We start from the raw sequence: 25261 nt of genomic DNA, 5'->3' as shown, positions 1-25261 counted from the left end.
ATCAAACCTTGCTCCAAGCACTTAGATTATAAAATTGCTGGTTTGTACAATCTCACACTCTTACCTGACATCATTCCCTCCATGGGCAAAGGATCCGAAACAGGCTGTTAAGATCTGGAGGAAGTGGAAGAGCAGATGGACCTGAGACGTGTCCTTCTCTTCCTTGTCCTCTTCCACCGGATCTTCTGGGGGCCTGTTAGAATCTGCGAGTTCAGAGGCCAACTTCATTTCCACTCCACCCTCCTCCGCCTCAATTTCTGCCTCAGCCACTGCGTTGCAATAGCTGGAGTAGCTGTCATAGCGAACTCGTTTCTTAGAGTAGGACACCGTGTCTCCTACTAACTTCTCACTGTCCTCGGGAGTCGATGTATCTGCTGCCTTAAATGAGGAATGCACAGGCATGCCACAGATAGCAGCTGTATAGCAGGTATAGCTATTGTTGCGTCGTAACAGTTTGTAGTTGTTTTCTTGAGCAGGCTTCTCATCAGTGGACCTGTCCAGGTGCATTTTGTGTAGCAAGTCTTTGTATAAACCTGAGTCTTTGTGCACAGTGTGATAGACATGGCCATCACTCCTCACCTGGCCATCAAAGCTGAAAGTGCCATTAGAGACAGGGGATTTCACAGAAGTGTGCGTCATAGAAAAGGCTCTTCCTAAAAAAGCAGAGATTTGGAGATGTTATTTCTATGAAATGCAATTTTGAAACCCCCTCCCACTTCACAAGATGAAAAAACAAGAGGAAATGGCTAAAAAAGGAAAGCCTTCACAGGATATGGGACAAAGAAGGCTAATTCGCAATACATGCTTTGAACAAGCAAAGAGTTAATCCACTGCAAAATAAATTCTCCCATCAAAAGTTGGGATTGCATCGAAAGTATATTAAAACAAACACCTTTGTTCCAGCACTGGATCTTCCACAAACATTTGGGAGGACCTGCAGTAAGTCATTTGGACCCGCCACTCAAAGGTGATATTTGAAGCCCAAGACCTCTATTTTTTTGAAAACTCAGTGATGTAAAAATTCCTTATCTGTAAAGTAAGATCTTTTCTGAGGTTTTCTTTACTTTGAATATGTGTAAGTATGTCAGGAAAGTTGGTCTTTCTGCAATTTGATACTGAATATGAGGTCACATTTCAAAAACCCCTATATTTAAAAAACATTTACACGACTCAAAAATAATTTAACAGAACAGAAAACAAAAAGCTCACTTTCTGCAAAAAATATTTCTTCAGCTATTCAAATATTTTGCTTATTTTATTTCTATCAACGTAGTTATTCCTACCATACGCATTTAACATCAATGTCTGCTGTAGAAGACCTATCACAGCTAAGCCAATATTTCTGAAGAAACTCAAATTACCGCTGTGCAACATTCAGAACTGTTTTATCTGGTTTTGAAGTGGAAGCTCATGCTCAAAGAGCTTCCCACCGTGGCTCCTTTGATTTTGTGAGAGTCAGCTGAATACCTCAGGCGTTTACTTACCAAATTATGGGGTTGCATAGACATTAGTAAAATGATATGAGAGTCAGCTGACTCCAAATTGGTGGGAGAGGGGTGATGCCACCACACGGAACAAAAAGGGCTTTATGCACACAAACATACCTCTGATGAATATATGTTCAGAAAACAGTGAGATTTTTCTAACGGACATGCTCCAAATGGTCATACATTCGTCAACTAAAACCCAAATCTTTTCATCTCCTGCTAGTAATCTTTATACTGCACTTAACCTCCAAACATCAGCTTGTTTATGTTCTCTGTATTTTTCCACTGCTTAAAAGGATAGAAATATCATTAAGAACAGCAAGTAAAGCAGGAAGGAAAGTAAGTACTGCTTTCATAAAATGCACAGGCAACCAAACCAAACTGTTTTCAGGCTCTCTATAGAAAATGTCATTTATAAATGAGAATTTTTCTCCACAGGTGGTGAAGAGGGATTAGGGCCGAACATCCCAAACACTAACTTACCATTTATGATACAGACTTACATGCAGCAAAGCTTGCTATCAAAACAAGAAGACTGTTGTCTGTCTTAGTTTCTTACCATAAGGTACACGTGGATGGTTTCCATTTGCAATAGTATCTGATGCCCCAGCAGCTTCTGTTACTGAGCCAGTGAGGGGAACTGAGCTCTCATCAGACGCTTTGGCACCGGGAAGCTCTTTAAAGACTGGTGTTTCTTCATCTTGAATTTTATCAAGACTTTCATCTGATATCCTTGACAGTGCAGCATCTTTCTTTAACCGGCCTAATGAAATAACAGAACTGTAATTCTAAACTCAGCCTCTCTGTCACACTGCTTATGTTTCCACTGTTTGCCTCAATGGAACAGATCCACATGGATACAGTAGCTTGGCTCTGTTTATTACGCATTATTTATTTCTAACACTTAGCTTTGTTAAATTCAACTAAGAAAATGCTAAAGCATTCTATAACTTCACCAGCACAGGTACCTGACGTGAAGCACCAAGCTGCTCATTAATTAATGAAAACCGAAACTTATCTCTGATTTTGCAATGCTCTATTTGCTGAAAGTAGCAAAGCAAACAAGTAAAAGACTGTAAAAGTAAAAGCTGCGATCAGTCCAGCTCACTGTGAAGTTAGTAACTTGAAGATAATCATTCTGCCAGATTTTTCTCTTAAATATTTCCTTACCAAAACATAAAATGGATTATATTCCAGGATTTATTTTCCTGTTTCTGCTAGACTCTGGAAGGCATAAGCACTGCAGTGGATTGCCTAAAGAGGTTTTGAATTTCTTCCACTGCAGGTTTTTAGGAGCAGGTTACATAAATACACGAGGAACAGCTTCAGCACGCCCTGCCTGAGGACAAGACTAGATGACATTTCAAGGGCACTTCAGTACTGAATTGAAACTCTCCACAATTTGAAATCATTCACATTTCATCAATCAAGTACTTACTTTCTATTTTTCTTTTCATCCAGGGGCATACAAAAATCCAAACTAAGACAGCAAATACTAAGGACACGCCGAGTGATATCAGAGCAATAGCCCACATTGGCAGTACCAGTCCAAGTACTGTGAAGACAAAAGCAAAACCCAAGCAAACTGTAAATTAACTTGACTTATTTATCTCAAGCAGTGGAACATCAGACTTGCAAAAGCCCATGTTTGCCATGTATTCAAACCCAGCATGAATGAGTTGCTCATTTTTAACACGAATATGTCATATAAGTGCAATATTCAAAGGTCTAGCTGACCTGCTAACATTTATGGGACCGATCCTACAAGCAATTTGTTACCCCCCAATGACCTCATTTCCAAAGAAGTCAGTGGCAAAACATCCATATCAGGGCTACAAAACTAGTTTGTCACTACTGTATATACTAATGCATGTTAAACTCTGTTGCCCATTAGGTTAAGTATTTACCTGACCTCTGCTCTGGTCAATATAACCTGCTGCTTAGCTTAATCTAAGCCATTATCTGCTTATAATAATAGCTTCGTGTGTCACTTCTGAACCGAGGCTCCAGTCCTGCTATGTGAAACTGCAAACAACTTGTACTCCTTTAAAACCACCTGGCTTCCATCCTCCCAAGAGATCTCCTTGCTCTTGTTCATTTAACCAGTGTGATCAGGCCCTTGATGAAGAAAGAGCCTGGACTCTGACCCTTCTGTTCCATCATTGCATGCTTATCTTGCAACTTATGTTGTTGATTCATACTTCTTCGTAAATGCTGACAGAGTAGAGGCGATAGAGAATAGACATATGTTTTAAACGCGTATTCTCTGCATATCAAAAATGGAATCCCACCTTTTCACTCACACACTTTAGAGACTGCTTAGCTGAAACAGAAGGGACATTAAGATTCTTATTTCATTTATTTTGCTTAATGAGTCACTGCAGACTGCCTGACCTACTTCTGCAAAACAATTAGTCAGGAAATGTTGGTTATACAGCTGATTTACTGTGAAACATCTTGGATATCCATCCAGTGAGGATTTTGACTCAAGAAAAAAGAACAGTTGAATTATGCTTCCCTCAAAGTGGGAACTTTGCAAGCTTTTTGTTAATTTCACTAATGCTACACTATCAACCACAGCTTAACAAATGCATTTGTCTAGTACATTTAGTACAGCACATTTTAGAGAAAACAGATTTCCATTCACAAAAGGTTACTTTCTAAACCCGTTTTCTTAATTCAGGGGGCATATTAAAGATTGGAGTCTCTTTCCAATTGTGTGATCATTCACTGCTCCAGGGCAATGATCTAATCTAAAGATAATGTTCAGTGACCAGACTCTTCAGGAATGTAGTTGAGAGAATTGAACACTTCTTTCTGAACTATCTTACTGCAAGGTTATGTCTAAATACTCATTGCTTAAGCAAATTTAAACATGAACACATAAGTGCAAGCATATAAACATATACATGCAAATAAAAGCATATAAGTATAGAAACATGTTAAAATACATAAATAGACAAAAACAAAAATACAAATGTAGTTAAAGTCAGAAAAATGAGGTATCATTTCCTTCTACTGAGTTGCAATGAAAAGCACCCAAGACAGAAGATGTATTAAATGCAGAAAAGACTGTGGGCTCCTTATCACCGAAGGGAAATAAAGAAGTATATTTAATTAATAGGCTCTGTGCCAGATTCGTCAGAACCATGACTCTGCTGGTTTCAGTGGAGCTATAGCATTAGGAGCACACACAGCCTACCAGACTGCTCTGGATCTTCCCTCCTTGCTCTACATATTTGCACATCAGATTTATAAAGCCAAAGCCGGCAGGTTGATATTTCTCTTTCCTCTAAAAAGGGAATTTGTTATAGCTGTGCCCATCTGCACTAAACAGTGTTCAGGGGGGAATCACAATAACACAAGTACACATAGAAGAATGCATGCAAGTACATTTTACTCTTGCCCTTGTGAACTCCTAATAAAAGAAGTAGCAATGTAGCGTTTACAGCTACCTAAAAGCACACTGGTGGAACACTGTTATCCACAATCAATGCAACAACACAACTGCAGGAAACCTCCCAGCCGTGCCTCTGGCTGCAGACAGCTTGCTCACCTGGTGCCCCCGTGTACATGATGGAGAACACATTAATAGCTATGGTAGCAGCATAGAAAACTGGAAGTGCACGAAGACCATTGGGCACAGGGTCTTCCTGCAGAAAAATCAGGAAAAAAAGGAAGCATTAGCTAGGTTTTCCAACAGATTAATATAAACATGAACCAACATAAGGAAAATACATCCTCCCAAGCCAGTGCCAAGCAGGTGGAGCCTTCATGTGGATGGTGAGGAAAGGATGTTGACCTGGGTGGTTACAGTCAAACCTCCAGAGATGGTCTTGGCAAGCACCAGTATTTTGGGGAAGCCTGACACTGTTCTTGTAGCTTCAGGTCTGCTGCAGACCTGTTGGTTGACCTGGAGGCAAACTTCTTTCTGTGAGCATTTTACTTTGCAGGGGGCTATCCTGGCTGCCAGACTAAGCACTTTAACTGAAGCAGGCATGTCACCGTGCTTCACTGCCCAGCACAGAGCTCAGCAATGGGCACAGAAGGCAAGCAGCTGTGCACCCTTGTGTCCCTGGTGCTCACAAGCAGAGGCTCAGCTGACAGTGCTGAGGGAACGCACAATGCAATGCATGGAAAAAGCCCTTGTGAAAAGAGAGCCTTGGCCTTTTGATGGGCTCTACATAGCTGGGAAGAGCCTGATGAAGCTAAGGGGTGGCTGGCCAGATTTTGTTTCCTAAAGTCATGCAGAGACACCAGGAGTACATGCACAAGGGCATGTTCATGTGATTTTGATGATTAATTTACTGAGTTGTGAAGTTTTTGAATGGGAACTTTTTCCCTACAGTATCTCACCCTTTATGCAGACCAAGTCATTTAAATTCAAAGCTGTGTCCGTTCAAATTTGCCACCTGCTTTTATCACTGATGTTTATTTACATCAGAACTAAAGAATGATGAAGCTGAGGTTACAGGTGGTGCTATTTATAGCAAAAGAATTAGTTCCTCATCTATTTAAGTTCCCTGCATAACCACTAACATGGTATCCCTTATTTTAGGTCCTTGTCATGTGCTGTACCACCTATTTTAGCAAATTGAATAGTGTGAGAGAAATGAAAAGAACAGACAAAAGTGTTCTGGTTTCCAGTCTCTGCTGGTGGGAAGAAAGTCATCTTCCACACCAGAGATATATGGACTAATACTACCTCAAAGCTGACTGAGGTCACTAAAACCCATTGATTCAGGTTTCATGAGAATCTAGTAAATAAACAGATGCCCATCTTCTAATATCTGATACACAAGAAAACAAAAGCTTAAAATTTCTCTGAAATATTAATGAAAGTATCTCCCAGTGAGAACTATTCTTTATAAATAACAGTTTGAATTGTTACCATGAAGCTAAATCAACACTGAAATATTTGTACTAATAAAGCAGCAAAGTATAATCTTTCAATGAAACAGAACATACTACATGAATTAGCTTATGATGCACTTGCATAGCACTTTCTAAGCTTCAAATATGCTTTTTGTTACTTAATCTGAGCTTTCAGAATTGCTAAGAGCAAACAGAGTTCCAATGGCTAGGTAAAGAATGACTGGTCTCCTATCCAAAAAGCAAGCCACAAACTTTCAACTCTGTGGAAATATCCACATTCAAATGATGGGCCAGAACATAGCCTTTGTATCAGGCACTCATTATAATGATGGAATTTGTTTACCTTCTTTAGAATGAAGAATCTAATCAACACAAAAAGTACTCCAGACATCAAGCCAGACAACAGTGGGGAAATAAACCAAGAGGCAACTGTGTTGAGAAAAAAAAAAAAAAAAAAAGACAGAAAAGAACATGAAATATATAGCATAATTAACTCGTATAATAGTCAAGAAGTTAGTAATCAATGAGCAATGCATTCAAAACTGCTCTTGTACAACTGGAATGTTTCAGATATTTACTTACAACTGGAGCAGCTCAATTTCCACTGACACTCATGAAAGTCAAACTACTGGTAGGCACTATTAGAAACATCAGCCAAAACATTTCCAAATAACTTTGCAAGTTTAATGATCAAATTAATCAGGAAAAAATTATCTGAGCTGATGCAGAGTTGACTAAGAGAATTACTAAAAATTCCTGATCACCATAACTGCGAAGGGTGCAAGCAAGTGGCAAGCAACTGCATCTATCAGGATGTCATACGGCTCACAGGGTAAGAGTCTCAATTTCCGAAATGCCACAGAAGCATCAGTTGCAGAGAACAATGCACAGAAATTTTTTTGCGGGCAAGATTTGCAAATGTTCAGTACTAATTTAACAGAAGTGGGTGGCAAAACTCCCACTGATTTCAATAAAACAGGATTAGGGCAAAGCTCTGGAAATCTCATCCAGATTCACTTATTGTTTGTGACACAGCTAACAGGTTGATTCTGCTGTTATTCCAAGCTCACTAAAAACTTCATTTTACTTTTGACAGAACTACAAAAAAATACACATTGCTAAAACTTCTTTAAAGCTCAACTGTATTCCTGTGCCTTCAACCTTGAGTCTTTTTAATGCAGCATTCAGGATGTGACTTGGGTTACAAGGCTTCCAAAACAATACAGAACCCTTCCTGACATCCCTGCTTGGCCGTGCTGATGGTGGCAGTGGGAGACTGTGATGTAAACATGTGCTGTGCACTCAGCTTCCACCTTCCTGGATCTGGTGGGTGGAGACACATGACTATGGGCATTCATGTTGCTCAGAATAAGAACGAGGTGGTATGAGCTGTCACTTTTTGTGGCATTAGAAGAGGAGGAGTGTCACCTTGAAGTACGTCTGGGAGGCAAAATGTTTCCTCAGCTTACTGCTGGAAAAGCACAACTTGCATTTTACCTTTCTCCAGGGCTGGCCTGCAGATGCACTGCAGCCCTCAGGTAGAAAACAATTTAAAGAGGGAACGCTGCCAGTAAAAAACATGCTTCTGTGAAAGCTTCTGCAGTCAGGGCACAATTTTTCCCAGACCCTCCCACATAAAAGGAAATGGCAATTACCAATCTTGACAAGCTGCATCCACTGAACTCCCTGTGTGCCAATTGCAACGAGTGAAAATCCAATAGTAGCACCTACAATGCAATGGGTCCCCGATATTGGGAGTTTCAAGAAAGATGCAATCAGCTGCCAAACAGCAGAACCTGGAAAGTGAGGAAGGAGAAAAAGCATAAACTGTACACAACAATAGTAAAAGTCACACAGAAAATTCTCATTGATATACCCTTGTTCCTTTATGAACACAGACTACACTCCACATGCACAAGAGAGATCTCCTAAAGAGAATTTTGTTCCTTTTCTGACTGCAAAAGCAGGTACTACAGCAGTCTAATAGCTGCTCTGAACGCTGCATCTTATTCATTATTTTTTGTTACTAACAGCACTTAATGCTGCACAACAGGACTGCTCTTTTTTGAAGGCTTTCACTATTTTTCACCATTCAGTTCATTCACTGAATCACATGAACACACAAATAGCTCCAGGTATGCATCAAGCTTAGAAAACCTCATTCTCTAGAAACAAACCTGGAAGCCTCCAAATGACCAGTGTCAGGAGCCAACCATGGCTTCACTGGTGAGATATTCAGCTGCTGAATTCAGATGCTACCAGAGAAAGGTTCAAATCCTGGCTCAAGGGGCTTTCATGCCACTTCTCAGTGATGTGCAGCCACTATCCAGAGTACTCTACAGGATAAATTGACTGAGGAGGGAGTGAAGATGCTTGCTGTCTTCATCTGTAGCTCACTGCAGCACTGGAGAATTCAAGTTGTGGAAAAAAAGATTTCTAGCACCACAGAGAGGACCTTGTATTCAGTTTTGGTTCAAGATTTTGATGGTTAGATTAGACCACAGCTGGACAGCGAGCCCACCAGCATACAACTCCATGCTCTTCTTTTCATACCGCAGCACAAAAGGTCCCCTGCTCCTCTTACAATGGGTTAGCGTGGGGACATCAAAATCATCTGGGCCATGATTCAAGTTTTCTGCTTGTCGAATATTAGAGAGCTCTCAGTAATATCTCTTCTTCATCTTAACGCTTTGTGGTCTTGAGACAAAATCTTACTATGTTACGAAGCTCCAAGGTGACAGCAATCAAACTGCAATGAGAGATCCCATATTTTCTGGCTCATGCCATCAGTCTTCACAGGTCTGCAGCAGACACAGGTGATAAAGCAAGGCTGCTGAACACACACTGTCACTCAAATCCCAGCCTCCATTCTCAATTCCAACAGGGGAGGATGGTTTGAAGATCTTGAAATGGAGTCCGGTTACAAAACAGGGTTTAAAAGCATTGAAAAAGAGCTGTGTTACAGCTCCACGACATACACATCAAGAAGGGAGAGAGCAAGGAGGCAATTACTGATGCCTTTTCAAGTTGCACAAGGGCTCCAGTGCAAGGAACAAAGGGGTGATGCTCACGATGAGGCATGGTGAAGGAACAGTCTTGACAGCAGAGGCTGGTAGAGAGGACAGGTGGGATAGCATAGAGAACTGAAGAGAAGAATGAAAGGTACTCTGATAAACAAGCCTCAGAGACTGGTTTGTCACTTCAAACAAGCCTTTATACAGTCAAGTTTCTGCCTTATAAATGCTATCCTAAATACAAGTCTTGCCAGTCTGCTGGCATCATATGCAGGGTGGAAGTCAACCAGGCTGTAACACTGATCTTTCCTGGGGCACTATCCCAAAACAACTGGTACACCTACTGGAAATTCTAGATCAATCAAGGAACACCTGCCCTTTCATTTTTTGGCCTCTCTTCCCACACGCTACAACAATAATAAATACACTGTGAAACCTTTGACATGAACTTAAGAGATCAGCAAGTGGAAGTGAGGTGAAAGGGAACACACATGGTAACATCTCTGAAGAGCCAAATGAACAGAGATAAGTCAGCCAGAGACACATAATTGCACCAAAAAGAAGTCGTTCTAAAAAGCAGAGAAAATGCTTCCAAGTCACAGCTGCACTACAAATACGCAGAGATGGCTGGGGTTTTTTTATGGGGAAACAGGGAATATGGCACTATTTCTTATTTAATGGATCCAGAAAACAAACAGGAGGGAAAGTATTGGAGGACTGATAAATAGCCTAAAAAGGACAATCTGTAGTCTAAAGAAGTTGAAGCAAGCATGTTAGAGTACAGAAGAAAATACAAAATAATCCACAACAGGACTACCCTCTGGGGCTTGCAATGCCTTAAGGCAGACACCTAAAATATCAACATCAATCCTTAACTCCTCTCCGATGAAAAATGCATGTTTCCAACCTTGACAAAACCAGCCCAGAAGCCAGAAGGCTCATTAGAGCTTTTCCTGGCCCACAGCATGAATGCTCCAGAATAGAAGTATGCTACAGCATCCCAAAAATGAGAGTCCCAAATATTCAAACCACCAAAAATCAATATTTTAGTAGGTTACAAATTATTACAAAATGCTACATTACAGAATGTAAATGCAAATTATGTCATCCCCAGACAATCCCAGTGCTCCTTGCTTCCTTCTTTCTGACCAGGTGGTTGCTCTGAGAATCCCCATCTGCTGTCTGCAAGCATCAAGATATCTTCCAGTAACAACTCGAAAGAGAGCACCATGACTGTTGGTCTCCTCTATACAGCTGGCTCGTGGAAGCCTCAATGAAATTCAGAAGCTAACTCTGTTCATGGAAGCATGACCATGATGCGTAAGAGAACTAAGATAAATATGCAGAGGAAAAAGAGGAAAAGTAAACATACAGGAGAGAAAACACAGAGAAAATATTGTACATCCAGAGGAAAGCTGGAGGTGGATTTGAGGGAAAAAAAAATGGAACCTGCAGTTGGTAATTTGTGCTTAATTCAGAGATTTAAAATGTGGGATTTGTTCTTAATGCCCTTACTGAAGGAAGGGAATGCAACCGGTCATGGAGTTCACACAGGCTTACGTAAACACACATGCAAATAAGTTGTTTTCCTTGAGCTTCTGGCCAGTTGCCTCCACAGGGGGTATAGGGGACATAAAACATTGCCCAGACAGGATCAGAACATCATGAAGAGATACAGAAAGGGGAAAAGACTCCTGCTCTGCAGGTGGTGGTCAGGAGATGTAAGTCACTACTTACGTCTCATGCGGCGTGAGCTGCTCTCAGGTGCAAGTCAGAAATGATGGAGCTATCTCAGGAAGAAAAGGGTAAATACTGCAAGCAGAGTGACACTCCTTAGTCATCCCACAGCTTGAGGGCAAGAGCAGGAATCTGCAGCTGGCCTTGCAAGGCATCAAGACAGAGGAAGAATTGGAGCTCAGGAGTGCTGAAGATGTTCCTTGCAGTTGCCTTGTATGAGACAGCAGCTAATCAGCTCTTCTTCCTCTTCACCAGGGAAGGCAGCCAGCCCTCTGGAAGCTCAAGTGTGGTGAACTGCCCCTCTCACTCACCAAAACTACCTCAGTCCAGCCCAGAAAGTGGCAGTCTAAGCCCAACTTGATCCATTACAATTTTTTAGAAGTGCAGAAACGGGAAAAAATGCATGTAGTAGATCTCTGTTTGGAATCACCTATTTTTTGTGCGGGTTCTGTTTGAAAACTCTGGGGAGAGTGCTTCCTGCTTGCTGTATCCTGCCCTTTAAAAGCAGGTTTGCTGTTGATCCTTGTGGGAGCTCTCCAAAAGCTCACAAAGCCTCTTGCATACAAACAAAGGAGAAATACCAGGGCTTAATGTTACTTACCTCAGAATATGCCACTTGTTCTGAACAGAGATTAATTTAACTGCAAACAAAAGTGTACAGAGTAGGCTCAGAGGTACGCAGAACTGCTGCTGGTTTGAGTTAGAAAAAGTAAAAGTGCCTTTAATGCGTGGCCATCTATCTTTATTGCTCTTTGAAGTCATGGGGCAGGATTAAACGTATGATTAATTGCAATCAGTCAGCAAAACCACCAGTTTAAGCAAATATGCTTCATTTTCTTTAATTTTTAAAAACTATTTAGGCAATTGCTTTAATACTTAATTCATTGTAAACTTCCTGCAGGATTTTCTCTGCAGTCACAAATGGTATGCTGACATATTTTCCATTTACCACAATATAAATCTCCAAAATCTTTTTTTTAGGTGCTCTAGGAATACATCTATACGATCCATTACATTAAACATTTTTTCCTCTATTAGTTAAATGGCTGAATAGCTGGAAAACGAAAACGATTAGAAGTGCTTTTAAAAAGCAGCAGCCTAAAAGGGGAATGCAAACCCCTCTATTTGTACAAAGCCGGACGTGAGTCCAGAAGATGGGAAGATGTAAATTTAATTAAAACGTTCACAATGAGCAGGATGACAAACGTGCAGTGACTGTTACTTGGAACAGGAAAGCATTACTCACCAACCATCGCGCTGACTTCTCCTGCCATCAGCAGCGGCACAGTGTCGTTGTACAGGTTAACATCGATTATACCTTTCCGAATCGTCTCTCCTACTTTTGCTCCCAGCAGTACCGAGCCAGTAGTTTCAAAAACTGAAGCCAAAATGCAAGCCTGGCGCAAAGTCACTACACCAGAGCCCACGGCAGTTCCGAAAGAATTGGCAACATCATTTGCACCCACTGAAAATGCTAAAATAAAAGCAATGATAAAACCCACAATGACCATCCACAGGTACTCTTCCATTGCCATCTTTCCCCAAAGCGTAGATCCGTTTCCCCTTTGCAAATAGTTAATAGTCAAGGCTGGAGGGAACCGTAACGGATTTGGAAAGCAGATTTCTTGTAAACAATGAGTTCTCTCTGGTAGTGTTAGAATGTGAACAAACTGCTAACTGCCGATTTTCACACTACTATAAATACTGTTCATTTGCCTGCGCTCAGTCAGCAGTGAAGAACATTCCATATTTTGCTCCCAAACTGGTACAGCGGTGGTGTCCTGTCCTGCAGCAGAAAGAAAGAAAAGAAAATTAAAAAAAAAGCCTGTGGAGCCTGTCTCAGTGCTTGTTTTCTGTAGTAAACAGATGATTTGAATCCCCTAATGGGACCCTGCTTTGGCATGTGACTGTTCTAAATCATAAAGCAATTCAAAAAGGTTAAAATTAGGTCACCTCCAAAGCAACATGCTTCTGGAAGTACGACTGACTGAGAAAACATTTTGATCGCTTTAAAAGGACTCAAAGAGGTTGGTGTTTTCTGCTGCATTTACCGAGCAGCTCTTTCTAGAAGGATTCATTTTGGCCCTTGGCACCAAGTCAGCATATAGCATGTAGGACATACAGACTACACCACACAGCCTTATTCCCAGCTGATGGGCACTGCCGAGCTCCATCCCCTCTGCAAAGCTGTCCCATTTTACCAGTTGTAAATGGGATGCACTGCTTTGGAAAATGATTTTGTCTATGAAACATCACCAAAATACTCTCAAGAGCACTGATATTCATATATTGCTATTATCACATCCCAGGCAGTAAAAGGATATCATCTTCTTACAGCTTCTCAGCACAGTGATCACAATATTCCATGTATTCCTATAGATCTATATAAGTGTAGGGAAAAGTCTGACTAAAAAGTTTTAAGCTATCTCCTCTTTTCTGTAGATAGTTACTAATTACTAGTAAACTTATTATACTCAAACCATTCCTACATTTGAATATTTTTGATGACTTTGATTGCACAAAATCCTTTTTTATCTATGTCTTAGTCTTTACTAAGTTTAATCAGAAATATGTGTGAGATCTTTAAACCAAAAATGCGGACAGGAAAGAGTTTTAAGAAATAAAAGCTTCACCATCCAAAAGGGTATATCTGGATCTCTAGGTCAGTAAGAAAGCCACTAGGTATATTTATATAAATCAAACTTAAAAACCACACTTCGACATTCAGCAGTCACCTAGCTCCCTTTGAATGCTATGGAACAGAGGCAGTTTGAAACCAAAGTATTTTTGAGAGCATGTAGGGGAAAATTACTATTCTTCAGATTTGGCTCAGACAGACTGTATGAATCCTTCATACACTTGCCCCCTAAGCTCTTCATCTTTAAATTAGATGTCACAGGTGCAGAGCATTGCTGAATTCAAGCCTGTAAGGACTCACGGGTCCCATAACCAGTAAGGACTACAGTGGTTAAAGGCTGGAAACAAGCACCAGCCTGGCAAAATCCATCTGCCTCTTCCATTGGCTGCTTCTCTTGTAGCAGTCATCTGCATCTATGAAGGCATCTTGTAACATCTTGCTATCTACGCTCCAGGGAGGTGCCATTTTGAAGGTGGTGAGGAGTCAAGGGCATATTCAACAGGAAATACCTGCCAGCCAACTGCACACCTTGCAAAAAACATTTCAGAGACTTGGGGGAAGTCAGATGGCAAACACCGAGCCCAACTACTGCTCGACCTCTTCAGCCTCATTCAACAAATCCACACACATGGTTTCAAAACCACGCTGAAGTTCTTTTGAATACACTGAAGGTCTGCATTAGGAGGGAAAGAGGGTCTCTGCAGAGAACATCCAAAACCTCAGAGATCATGATGAAATTAGAAAATCACGAGATTTTGCATATTCCTGAGATGCTGGATCATTGAGAACTACCACAAGGGAAACATCACACCAATAATTAAGTAATCGTTCCCTGAAAAGCCCTAAAGTTTATGTCAAGGATTGATCTTTTTATCCAAACATACATATTAAGGAGAAAAGATTTCTCTTTTTTCTTCCAGACTCCGCAGAGGCTGGGCGATTGTTGCTCTGGTCTTTTCCAGATATGGAGCAGACATCAACCCCTGAATGATTTGCACTCCAAAATAACATCTTGGAAGGTCTTAACTGCTGAAAACATTTGTATAAGGATTTTTATACTATGAGATAACATGTGAAAACGAAGCCCCAATGCATTTTTCATATTTGAAGACTTGTTGGCCATAATTCATGAACACTCAGCCCTTGGAGTGGGAAAAGACTTGAAGAGGGGGAAAGGCTAACAGTATTCAGAAGAATTGATTACAGTTAGAGCTTGTCTGCCTGAGAGGGGGGACAAAACTTGTGGTGTGCAACCATGAGACACTGAGACATGCCAATGCCTATTCCATAGCCCGGGAGCCTTTCCCAAGTCATCCTCATACTGAGAGACTTATTACATACCTCATTTCAGATGGAACCACAACAGAAAACACGATTACTCAAGATAAAGTGTTAACGAAGTGGTGGTTTGAGCAGTTCAGCCTGCAAGGCATTTTGAGAACTGACTCGCTGTTGCCTCAGCTGAGAACAGTTGCTTCAAAATTCTGTGTAGAGAGCGTAAGCATGCAGGCATGGGGGGCAGAGAAACATTTCTCTTTACTCTGTTAGATTCACTCATTTTTACTTATGTATGTTGAATTTTCACTGAGAAATGAAGTGCTGGACCAAGCTCCTACCTTGATATTGGAGATTCATGATTAAATTCCTTACCCTGCATGCATTTGTACAGCACCTTGGCCAAGTTAGCCTCTGTGCTTCAGCATCCTCTCCATAAAATGGGAAAACTTGCCTGAAATGCACGTGCATCCACAAACACAGTGGTTATGAGAGTCCTGTTTCCTTCAGAGCCATGAGATGCTAGCAAATCCTTATTTCCAGCAGAGGTCTGTCTCCTACTTACCAACCAACCTCACAACTTTCTGTGCTGACCCAATCTCTTGGATGAGGGAAAGCATGGGTATTGTGACATTCCCCACCACAGCAGAGCTCATAGGACAGCATTTATTCAACCAGTTCATCCAGCTTCCATAATAAACTGCTAAGTCACACGGCTGCCCTTACAGCTTCCCTGGGGAATGAGCTCCAGGTGGTCCCAGAGAAATAAAGGTTGAAAATAGGTGTGCTGAGGCAAAGAGCTCCGAAACCTCCTGGTGAAGATCACAGAGTCTCAAAGTGTGCTGGTGGGGCTCTTGGCAAAGGGCTGAGGGGCAGCTATATGACCGCCATCCCTGGAATGCGATACTGGGAGGAAGGGATGCCTGCAGCAAGGTGCGACTGCAAGGATCAACACAGAGATCCTCCTCCGAAGTCTTGACTCAATTTTACCAGGGCCAGAACGCAGCAATAGCTATACCTTGTCTTTAGCACATCTAAAATCCAAGTGAAAAGAGGAAAGGGGATGGGCATGTTTAGAAACTAACACGCAGGCAGTGTTTGAGCAGTGTTACTACTTTCTCCTTAAATAAGTAGGAGATATTAAAAGCTTAAAGAAAGAAATGGAAAGAAGGAAGAAAAAAACGGTCATATCTGCTCCTCTGTGAAAGTTTTCAGAAATGCAAAATATCCTGCAAAGTAGGCCAGTGACTAAATACAGACTAAATCTTGCAGCGTGCTTCTTTCTGGAGCCCAAAATACATCTGGCATGCTTGGGCACGCTGAGCTATGCCCCTCCTCACCTAATCTAGCCCATGAGCTGCGGTATTTTGAGCTGTTGCTGGGACAAAAAAGAAATGGGTAAAAACACCACACAGGAGAGTCTGACAGACCGTCAGCTTTGCATGACATCTGGAAGCCTCCAACCCTTTTTGCCCTTTTGTATTTTCTTAATACGCCTCCGTGATGCCAAATGCAATTAAGCCTGATCTGCTCAGCACTGGGAGATCCTCAGCCTCACCTGTGGGACCGACGTTGTCTCTCCAGCTGGCTGCACCAGACTGAGAGGTTACCCTGTCAGAGCACAGGGCCCTGCGGTGTGTGGCCAGGCTGGGCCTGCAGGGCCACAGTGCACACCTCTGTGGGATGCTGTGATGCGTGCATGTGGAACGACGCTGGGGCGAGTCTTCCGGCCACGGGAAACTGATTTGGCATTAAAGGCAAAGTTTTTAGCTAACGTGGCTTTCTTCTGATCAATAATTAGTGTGGCATTCTTGGGCCTCGTGAAGTGGGCTCTTTCAGTGGACTTATTAACTTGCACTTCAATGTGAAAAACCTGATTGTTGGAAATGCTAAGCACATCCTCGCTGGCAGATGACCCAGACAGCCCCTGTGATGTCAGTTTGCCTCTTGCTGACTGTCTCCTCCCCGGAGGAAAGGAGTGGAAGGACAGCCAGGAGAGGGGCACCGCAGCTCATTGTGAGCGACAAGCAGATGGGCAGGAAAAGCCAGGAAGCAAGAAGCAGGAGATCATTTCAGGACATGTTTATATGTGGGTACTTACTAAGAGAGCTATTCTGGAAACTATTCACAATACATTTCTAAGCGTAGACAAGTGTTTTGGTGAAAAATTAACAGGAAATTGAATAGATGATGTTGTCAGTTCTTATTTTTTTAGCCAAACAGATTGTTGGTGGAGAGAAAGCAAAACCACCTAACAACAGGGACAAATGGTTAAACAAATGCTAAGGACTAGGTTCAAAGTCTGAGGAAGTGATTCCAGTGCATTACCCACCAGCAGTCCAGCTGGGTGACAGAGAGGAACAAACAGAGACCTGATAAATGCTCTTTCATCTTCTCTCTCCTGAAAATTAGGGGAGAATCCACTGCATTCACGTGAAACATTAAAATGTACATAAATCACAGTACATGCAAACCACCTGCTCTCAGCAGCTGCCCTGTCGTGGAGTTTAAAGCTTCACCCTGCTACAGGCAGGATGGGGATTCAGTGAGTTTCCATTTTCAACTCTTGTTTTGTTGTTGTTGTTTTTTCTGTTGTTGATCACGTATGAACAAATATCAATAGACAGCAGCTAATGTAGCACTTCTAAAGACAACTATTACAAGTACTCCACTTTGCATTATGACAAGAGATACAGGGGAGGACAATTTCTTCTCCCCTGCAGTGCTCAAAAAAGCAAATATTTTGTTAGACTGCTGTGTTTAATTTGCACCGACAGGACCTTCACTTCCCATTACCGGTGGCTGAAAAGTCTGTCTCAAACGTTTACCACACTGGGGCTTTCAGGAGTTTATTCTATCCCTCCCAAATTTCTGTGTGCCATTTTTTACATAAGACACATTTGTAAGGCTTGCCATCTATGTATATAAGTGCAGGGATCTTCTAAATTCGCAGTAGCTCAGGCATTACAGCCTATTGGTACTAAATACAGTGCTGCACAGAAACCAGACCTGATTTATAAGCAAAGCCCCTAACAGTTCACAAAAATAGTTCTTATCTTTCCTAGTTCCTGCACGGACCATAAGACTCACGAAGTACCTGCTTTAAGTTACTAATATTACATCTGTGATATGGAAGGTGGTACATTTCAAGTCGTTCGAGACTAAGAACATCCCTATATGGCTCTAAATTACATGCACAGGACTTGTCACAAGGCCAAGCGTGATGCAAGTTTAATGCTCCAGGACACAAAACCCACCAATGCACTTCTAAAAATCAATTACCACATACTCAGAAGCAATTTTGTATCAATCAGTTCCTATTTTAATGCAGTCGCTATGTTTTTGTGCATACTTGGCACTACTACTCGATATGGAAACGCCACAGAAGTTCACAGTTTTCCAGGGACTCCTATCAAGTTTAACACTGCAGAGAGACACTGTCACCTTCAGTTCCCAAAACCTGCAGAGGATGCTATGTTTTCCTAGATCCTAACAACCTCTGTTCCCACTACCGAAAGGCCAAAAATGCAGATAAAATATTCAGAGTGAGATCATGTTGCCAAAAACATTCAACTCAAGTGATAGAAAACAGTCATGCATAAGCAGTAATTCTGCAAACCAACGAAGTAAGCTAGGCAAGGTATCAACAAGTCCTCATTCACCTGTTGATAAAGATCTTTTTATGTACTAAAGAACAGTTTTATCTTTCAGTGCCCAAGCAAAGTCTTTCTAACATGCAAATAGTTTTTATGATTCTGCACAAGAGATTTCTAAGATCTGTTCAGAGAAAACAAACAAGTGCTTTGTGGATATTTAAACTACATTTTATAAAAGAAAGCCATGCACAGAAACCTTTATAACTCACCCAGTACTTAAAAGTTGTTTCAAGAGAAACAGGAGCTAAGTTCTCCCAGCGACATGCCTTTCTGATTGTAAATAGAGGCTGAAGTCTAAAATAGATAGCCTATCATTCAGCACAGCCACATCTGAACATGCAAACTTCCAGAGGGTATAAAAGTGCTGGCGACTTACACAGGCAGTCCTCGGATAGAATTCCCTCCAGCACAGGGGAGCCCTCAAGACAGCTCCGAGAAGCATCAGCACGAGTCCAGAGCCGTGTTCAGGAGGTGGAAATCTGCCTCCTCTTAAGCAAAGAATTCTGCTGGGGGTGGGCACTGATAAAACACAACACTGCGTCACAATTGCACTCATTAGGCAAACCAATCCAAGGAAGCTCATATTAAAACAACAAAATGCGCTCTCTCTCTCTCTCTCTCTCTCTTTTCCCCCCAAGCACAGGCATAGACCAGATAGTGAACCTCCTTTTTTTAAAAAAAATCTCTTACCAGGAGCAGTGACCACTGGGCATTCTGGGGTGATCGGGTGGGCTCTGAGAAGCCCACTTTGCAAGCACACTGAGCCTACGCTTCATGTAAATGGTGAAAGTGCGTTTAGCAAGAAAGTATGCACATCCGACTGAGGAAAGATGTTGCACGCTCGTTACTTTATCCATGTCAGTAGAGGTCTCACAGGCTACGCAGACTGCAGAAAGCTGAAGATGTGCACGAGTGCGGGCTGGAGCAGTGCCTAAGCAAGCAACTTCACTTACAAAAGTTCAGCCCCGATTACATAGGCATAATTCCTTGAACCACCTTCCTTGGAGTGCGAAGAAATTTTGCATGTGTGTCAGGGTAAAAGTAATGTTTGCCTAAAAGCACCCAGCTTAGCTTTATATAAAATATGTCCTTGAATACCACAGGAGGCAATCAAACTATTTAATACAGCAGAAAGGGATTGAAATCAAAACTTCATCGTTGTGGTTTAAAAACCTGATACATGTAGATTTACTTCAAGGATAAACCAGGCTTCTGGTTCATAAGTAAATGACATTTCAAACTTAACATTTTTACTAAACTTTCAGATTTGCCTCCATTCTGAATCACATTCAAACACAACAAACTCAAATTTGCCATGTCCTCCACATTTGAGAAAAATCAAATCACTGGTTTAAATCTGCAAATGTAGAGTTGGAAACTTAATTCTTACCTCATCTATTTTTTCAAGTCCAAATGAACTCATAATATTGCTTAACAAGGAGGTAAGGGATTCCCAAACTGAGCTCAGCTGCAGATCACAGTCAGGGATAATTTGGTAGATCTGAAACATGGTTTATATTTGTTAAAAAAACTCACACAGATTGGTAAACCTACATCATCTTCCACAGAGAATTAGGGCAAATCTGCAGCTACAAATCTCTGAGGCAGAAATGACATTAAAATCTTCCAATTAAAAAAATAAAAATAAAAATAAAAGATAAATATCAGACCAGGATTCCTTACAAGAAATGTTAACTCTTTACAGAAGTTCAACACGCAACCATTAATAAGCTTGCCCCAAGGCACACAGCTTTGTGCACAGCTAAATCTCAGGTCTGGATGTAAAGTCTCTCCTTTTCATGTTGTAATTGCTGGCAAACAAGCTCACCAGTTTTAGAAAAGTGAGAAACTGGTTTTCCTTTCTTATGAAAGCCATGTATGTTGACAGTGAGAAGGTAAATCTTTTCCTGAAGATCTAAACACATCCCACTTTTTATCCTAGTTTTCAAAAGCAACATCAATCAATCCAAATGAGAGTGAACCTGATTGTAAACATGAAGTCAGCTTGTATTTATAGGTCCAGATTCCAAGGATTTAAGGAAGTGAATAAACAAACACAGAAACTTTCTTGGAGTACTTATTTAGCTTTATACAGTAGGAAAAACAAATGAAAAAAATACCTAAGAAAAAAACAGAACACAAAATATTATTCCACGTTCTGTTTATAGCCGACATGCTGTTGATGACTGGCATGGTAAAGCATGGTTCAGACACGAAGGATCAGAAGCAGATCCAGCCCCCCTCCAGCTCTCCCTAAACAAGGGCCCCTCCGGCATGGAGTGCCACCACAAGTGTGCAGATGCAGGTAGGAAGGCCTTCCAGAGGACACTCCTTGGCCAGGCTACTTGGGAGGTACCTCCAGCTATCCCCAAAGCCAAAGCTGCCAGCCAACACTGTGGGAACCATCTCAGACCCACACAGACAACAAAGTAGAACCCTTTGGGTGCCACTTCCCATGAGCCAGCCTGACCACAGCCGTGGTTTCTTGTTGACGTAAACTTCAGAGCAATTGCAAAGCATATAATAAACAGCACAGAAAAAGGAAATATCTTTCAAGCTTTTGTTCTGCTAAATCAGCACTGTGGACCTCAGGCATGGGAAAAGTCGATCCAAGATAGGTTGATCATTAAAAAAAGTTACAATTTGGGATACCACTAAAGAAACAGGCAAAGGAAAATTTATACGACCACAAAATAAATGATGAGGTTCGGCTTCTGGCAGTGGCGGCACCGGTCGGGTTCCCATCAAAACAAATATTTGTAGAAATGATAAATATTACATATTACAATCACAATCAGATATTGTAATTTATTTTTTTTTTCTTCTTGATTGTAATTTACTCTGGAAAGTCCACAACTGAGGGATCCCTGTTTGATTCAACAATTCCAGTGTCGGCAGATTTATATTCTGCTTCAAATAGGCTGATTAAAGTAATCAATTTGCATTATTTTCTGAAAGATGCCAAGGTTCTTTTTATCAGTAACTAAAGCAGCATTAATTGGCAACTTCAGGGCACTGTTAGATCAAAAGTAACTGCCTTTTTTTGCCATTCAGATGGAAAAGCTACATATTTATGCAGTTAGAGGTATTTTAAAATGCATACAGCTTGAGAAGAAAATAATGGGGGTTGGCTGTCATTTTCTAATATGAAAAATTGTAGGATTTGGAATCTGAATACCTTCAAGCTGTGTTTAGTCAGAAAAAGCAATGCAATAACAACATCCAAAAGCTGCACAACATTGTTCCAGTTGCACTCTGATGTTAATTAAATAAGCTAATTGACCAATTTTCGGACTTTGGCATACCTACTGATACTCTGGGAAACTGGGAGCCACATGCAGTTGGAACTCAGCACTTCTGTTTTCCCTGTGCTTGTGCTCCTGACCCTACAGGGAATCCCCACCTTCAAATGACGAAGAGAAAATGAACAGGCATAAAGGAGAGATGAAGGTGGATGGATGGCCCTGAATTTCTCCTCTGCAGACCTGGAGACACTCCTGAGCAAAGCCACAAACGCTGCTTGAGCTGGAAGGAGCCTGCTCCGATCAACATCTGTGTACTTGCTTTTGCATTTTGGGTGTCAAGCTCCAACACATTCTGTAATCTATCAGGATAATTTCCAAATAGAAAGAGATATATCTGTATTTCACTCAACCACCTCAAACAATCTCAGGACTGTCTGTAAAGTCCAATATTATGGACATAAAAATTAAAAAGCTGGTAGACTTTCAGGGATGGATTGCGCTTTTTGCTCTGAGAAAGCAAAAAATTCAGGGGGTCTTTTTTTATCAACTCCAAATTCTGTCACACTGCCATGTGAAACATTTTTCCAGCAAGCCCTTGATCTCCCAGGCTGGACAGGCCATCCCAACGAGGAGACTTCCATTCCCAATGGCCGAGGTGAACTTGCTGTACTTACATTAGCATGCAGGGAGAGCTGCCATACTGCAGTGTGACTCCACTTGTAGCCAACCATCATCTTTTGAGCAAGTAAGCCCTGGGAAAATGGAAAGGAGGAAGCCACAGCTGGAACTGCTGGAGGCCAAGCCTGGCCTGGAGGACGACAGAGGCTGAGAGAGTGAGCCTGATTCCAGTGCCTGACACAGAACAAGCTCATGCTGAGCCAGCAGGACTTCAAAGGCAGCAAAACCATTCTGGAGAATCAAGGCTTTGGTCAGTGCTGATTTGAGCACTGCTCCAGTTAATGCCAGGAACCAAATGGACTTGTATCACCCCAACTATGGCTGATTCACTGAGGCTGGGCTTACAACATTCATATTAAGTGCAAAGGAATGGGAGAACCGCTGCCCTGCGTCTCCTGGGACTTTATCAACTATCTTCCCTCCCGAGCCCCACCTCTAAAGTAAGCAACCAACATAGGCAAAGCACTTCTAAAAACCCTGGCTGCTGCTGACAATTCAAGTAGCATTATTCCAAACTACTGATCAACCTACATTAACTACATGTGGAACACAAAAATTGGCTGTAAAACGTTAAAGGCAATTTGGAAATTCAATGTTTTACAAATTCAAAGGCTTATGCAAAGATCTCCTTAGTAAAAAGCCAGAATGAGGTTGCCAGAATTCAATAATGGGAATTTTCATATAAAGGAAATATGACACCTCAATCCCCCAAATTAACTGCCATTCTCATTTTGTTTGGGCTCTCACGTGACTGCTGTGATGTCTTCTCCCACTAAGCTACAAGAGAACTCTAGGGCTCTCCTGAAGCCAGTGAACCTCTCTCTCAAAAGGGAGGCGGAATGAGTAAGCAGTTATCAACACATTCAAGCATCCTGTGTGGCTCACGCTGGCATCCTCCAAAACCAGCATATCCACCATGACAGAAGATCAGGCACTGCTGAAGTGAGCTAGCTGACTGCTAAAAGCAGGAAAGGACCAGTGATGAAATTATAAAGGTGGCAACACTGATGCAGCCACCGAAAGCTGTGGCTACGGCTTCATTAGCCGTAGCCAACAGTAGCCAGCTATGACACCTAGGAGCCCGGTAATGACATACACAGGCTTTAATACTGTCTGGAGAAAGGTCCAAGCCACTTCTGTCACCAGAAAGAGCTCCCTCTTCACACTCTCCAGTACATGCTGACCATATGAAGAACAGCACCTGCCACCCAATAGGTCTGGTTGCCCTCAAAGATCAATAGCTGCTGTTCTTCAGAGTCTGTGTAGTGGTCCACTTCTACCTCCTACAGTCTTCACTGCTACAGACATGGGGAGCACAGTGGTGAGACAGGATCCTTGCGGTCCAACTATAAGAAAGAGTTAACACGTTGCTTCACTGTAAGCTGGTGGTGCTGCTGGAGCAAACAGGCGGCTGACAGACCTGTCACACTGGCTGGTAACTAAATCACTGCCGATGTGACATGCCAAAGAATGTCCCACGATTGGGTGCATGGCTTGGCAAACATCTGCAAGAGGGACTTACTGAGGGCATGTGCTGTGAAGTAGGTCAAGCAAAACCAGGCTTAATTCTCTGCAAAGAGCCAGTCTCCACCTTAGTGTTTCTCCGGTGCTAGACCAAGCTCTGAAAACCTTGGGAAAAGTTGATATACAAACAAGATTAATGTAGGGAGTTGGTCACAGACCTTGTTATCAAGAATATCCCCTCAGATGAGTGACTGCTGATGAAGAGATGACTCTGTGTTTTATCTGGGGTTCTTTTAACCTGAAAGCAAGCCCTGGTAACATCAGTGTTTCTACTTTGGCAGTCCAGAGCCCATGTCTCAGTGGAGAACATGGAAGGGTTCTAAAGGCACGGGCAGCATAATGGGACACGTGCTGCCTCCAGTGAACTGTCAAGTGCATTCGTCTGCAGCAAGAGCTCGAACGGCTAAAATTTCTCCACTTGCTGACATACAAGCTATAAAGAGAAGAGAAAGTCATTAAGGTAGTAGGAGATATTTCCTTGAGTACATAGCACCAGCAAACAGTGCCAGTGACTGGTATGCCTTATCCTCTTAAAAAGGTGTTTATAGCTAAGCTGTGATGGTGATAATGATGCATTACAGCACCTCAATGGCTGCCTGAAGGAGGAAAGACAGCATGGATGCAGCTGAGAGGTAAGTAATAGCAAAGGGTATAGAAAAGAAACATTCCTCTCCTCTTGCCTTAATGGAGAAAGGCAAAAATCAAACACAGCTACGCTAGGGCTCTGCTGTGCCCACTACAGCTTGGATAGAGTTTCTTAATCTGCCCAGTGTGAGGAATAAGCACCTCAGCACAGCCCTGTTCAAAGAAGAATGCAAAAAAGAAATAAAAAAAGTCTACAGTAGCCAGGTATGACAACATCAAGCGAAGAGGGTCCTCTGGAGCACAGGTGCAAGCGTGGAGCACAGTTCTTGCAGGACTTGGAAGAGACTACTGTTTCCTCCATGGTATGGATAAGGAAAAACGACTCAGAATCAGAGAATGGCAGTGTTTGCAGGGGACCTCTAGAGATCATTGAGCCCATTCTCCCTGCTAATGCAGGTTCCCTACAGTAGGTCACACAGGTAGGTGTCCATATTGGTCTTGAATATCTCCAAACAGAGACTCCACAACCTCTCAGGACAACCTGCTC

The 25261-nt window shown here is 41.9% G+C and overlaps 1 protein-coding gene across 6 annotated transcripts in view; it reads right to left on the bottom strand.

Annotated features, from left to right (window-relative positions):
• SLC20A2 (solute carrier family 20 member 2) overlaps positions 1-25261 on the bottom strand; it is a 57222-nt gene that overhangs the window by 17781 nt on the left and 14180 nt on the right. The window contains exons 1-9 of one of the 6 annotated variants that reach the window (XM_048942270.1): positions 19373-19574; positions 19059-19201; positions 12360-12899; positions 8018-8158; positions 6706-6791; positions 5044-5140; positions 2926-3042; positions 2047-2250; positions 65-653 (exon numbers count right to left, since the gene is read on the bottom strand). In XM_048942270.1, the coding sequence (XP_048798227.1) occupies positions 65-653; positions 2047-2250; positions 2926-3042; positions 5044-5140; positions 6706-6791; positions 8018-8158; positions 12360-12648 (1523 nt within the window). In that variant the 5' untranslated portion in view covers positions 12649-12899; positions 19059-19201; positions 19373-19574. Of the gene's footprint in view, positions 1-64; positions 654-2046; positions 2251-2925; positions 3043-5043; positions 5141-6705; positions 6792-8017; positions 8159-12359; positions 12900-18891; positions 19013-19058; positions 19202-19372; positions 19575-25261 lie in introns of those variants that run through there. The other 5 variants (XM_048942269.1, XM_048942264.1, XM_048942266.1 and 2 more) reach the window with 5 other exon arrangements.

This window comes from Lagopus muta, chromosome 4 (genome assembly GCF_023343835.1).
Source record: "Lagopus muta isolate bLagMut1 chromosome 4, bLagMut1 primary, whole genome shotgun sequence".
Taxonomy (NCBI): domain Eukaryota; kingdom Metazoa; phylum Chordata; class Aves; order Galliformes; family Phasianidae; genus Lagopus; species Lagopus muta.
Note: the sequence above shows the minus strand (reverse complement) of the source record. Positions and strands in the feature narration are given on the sequence as shown.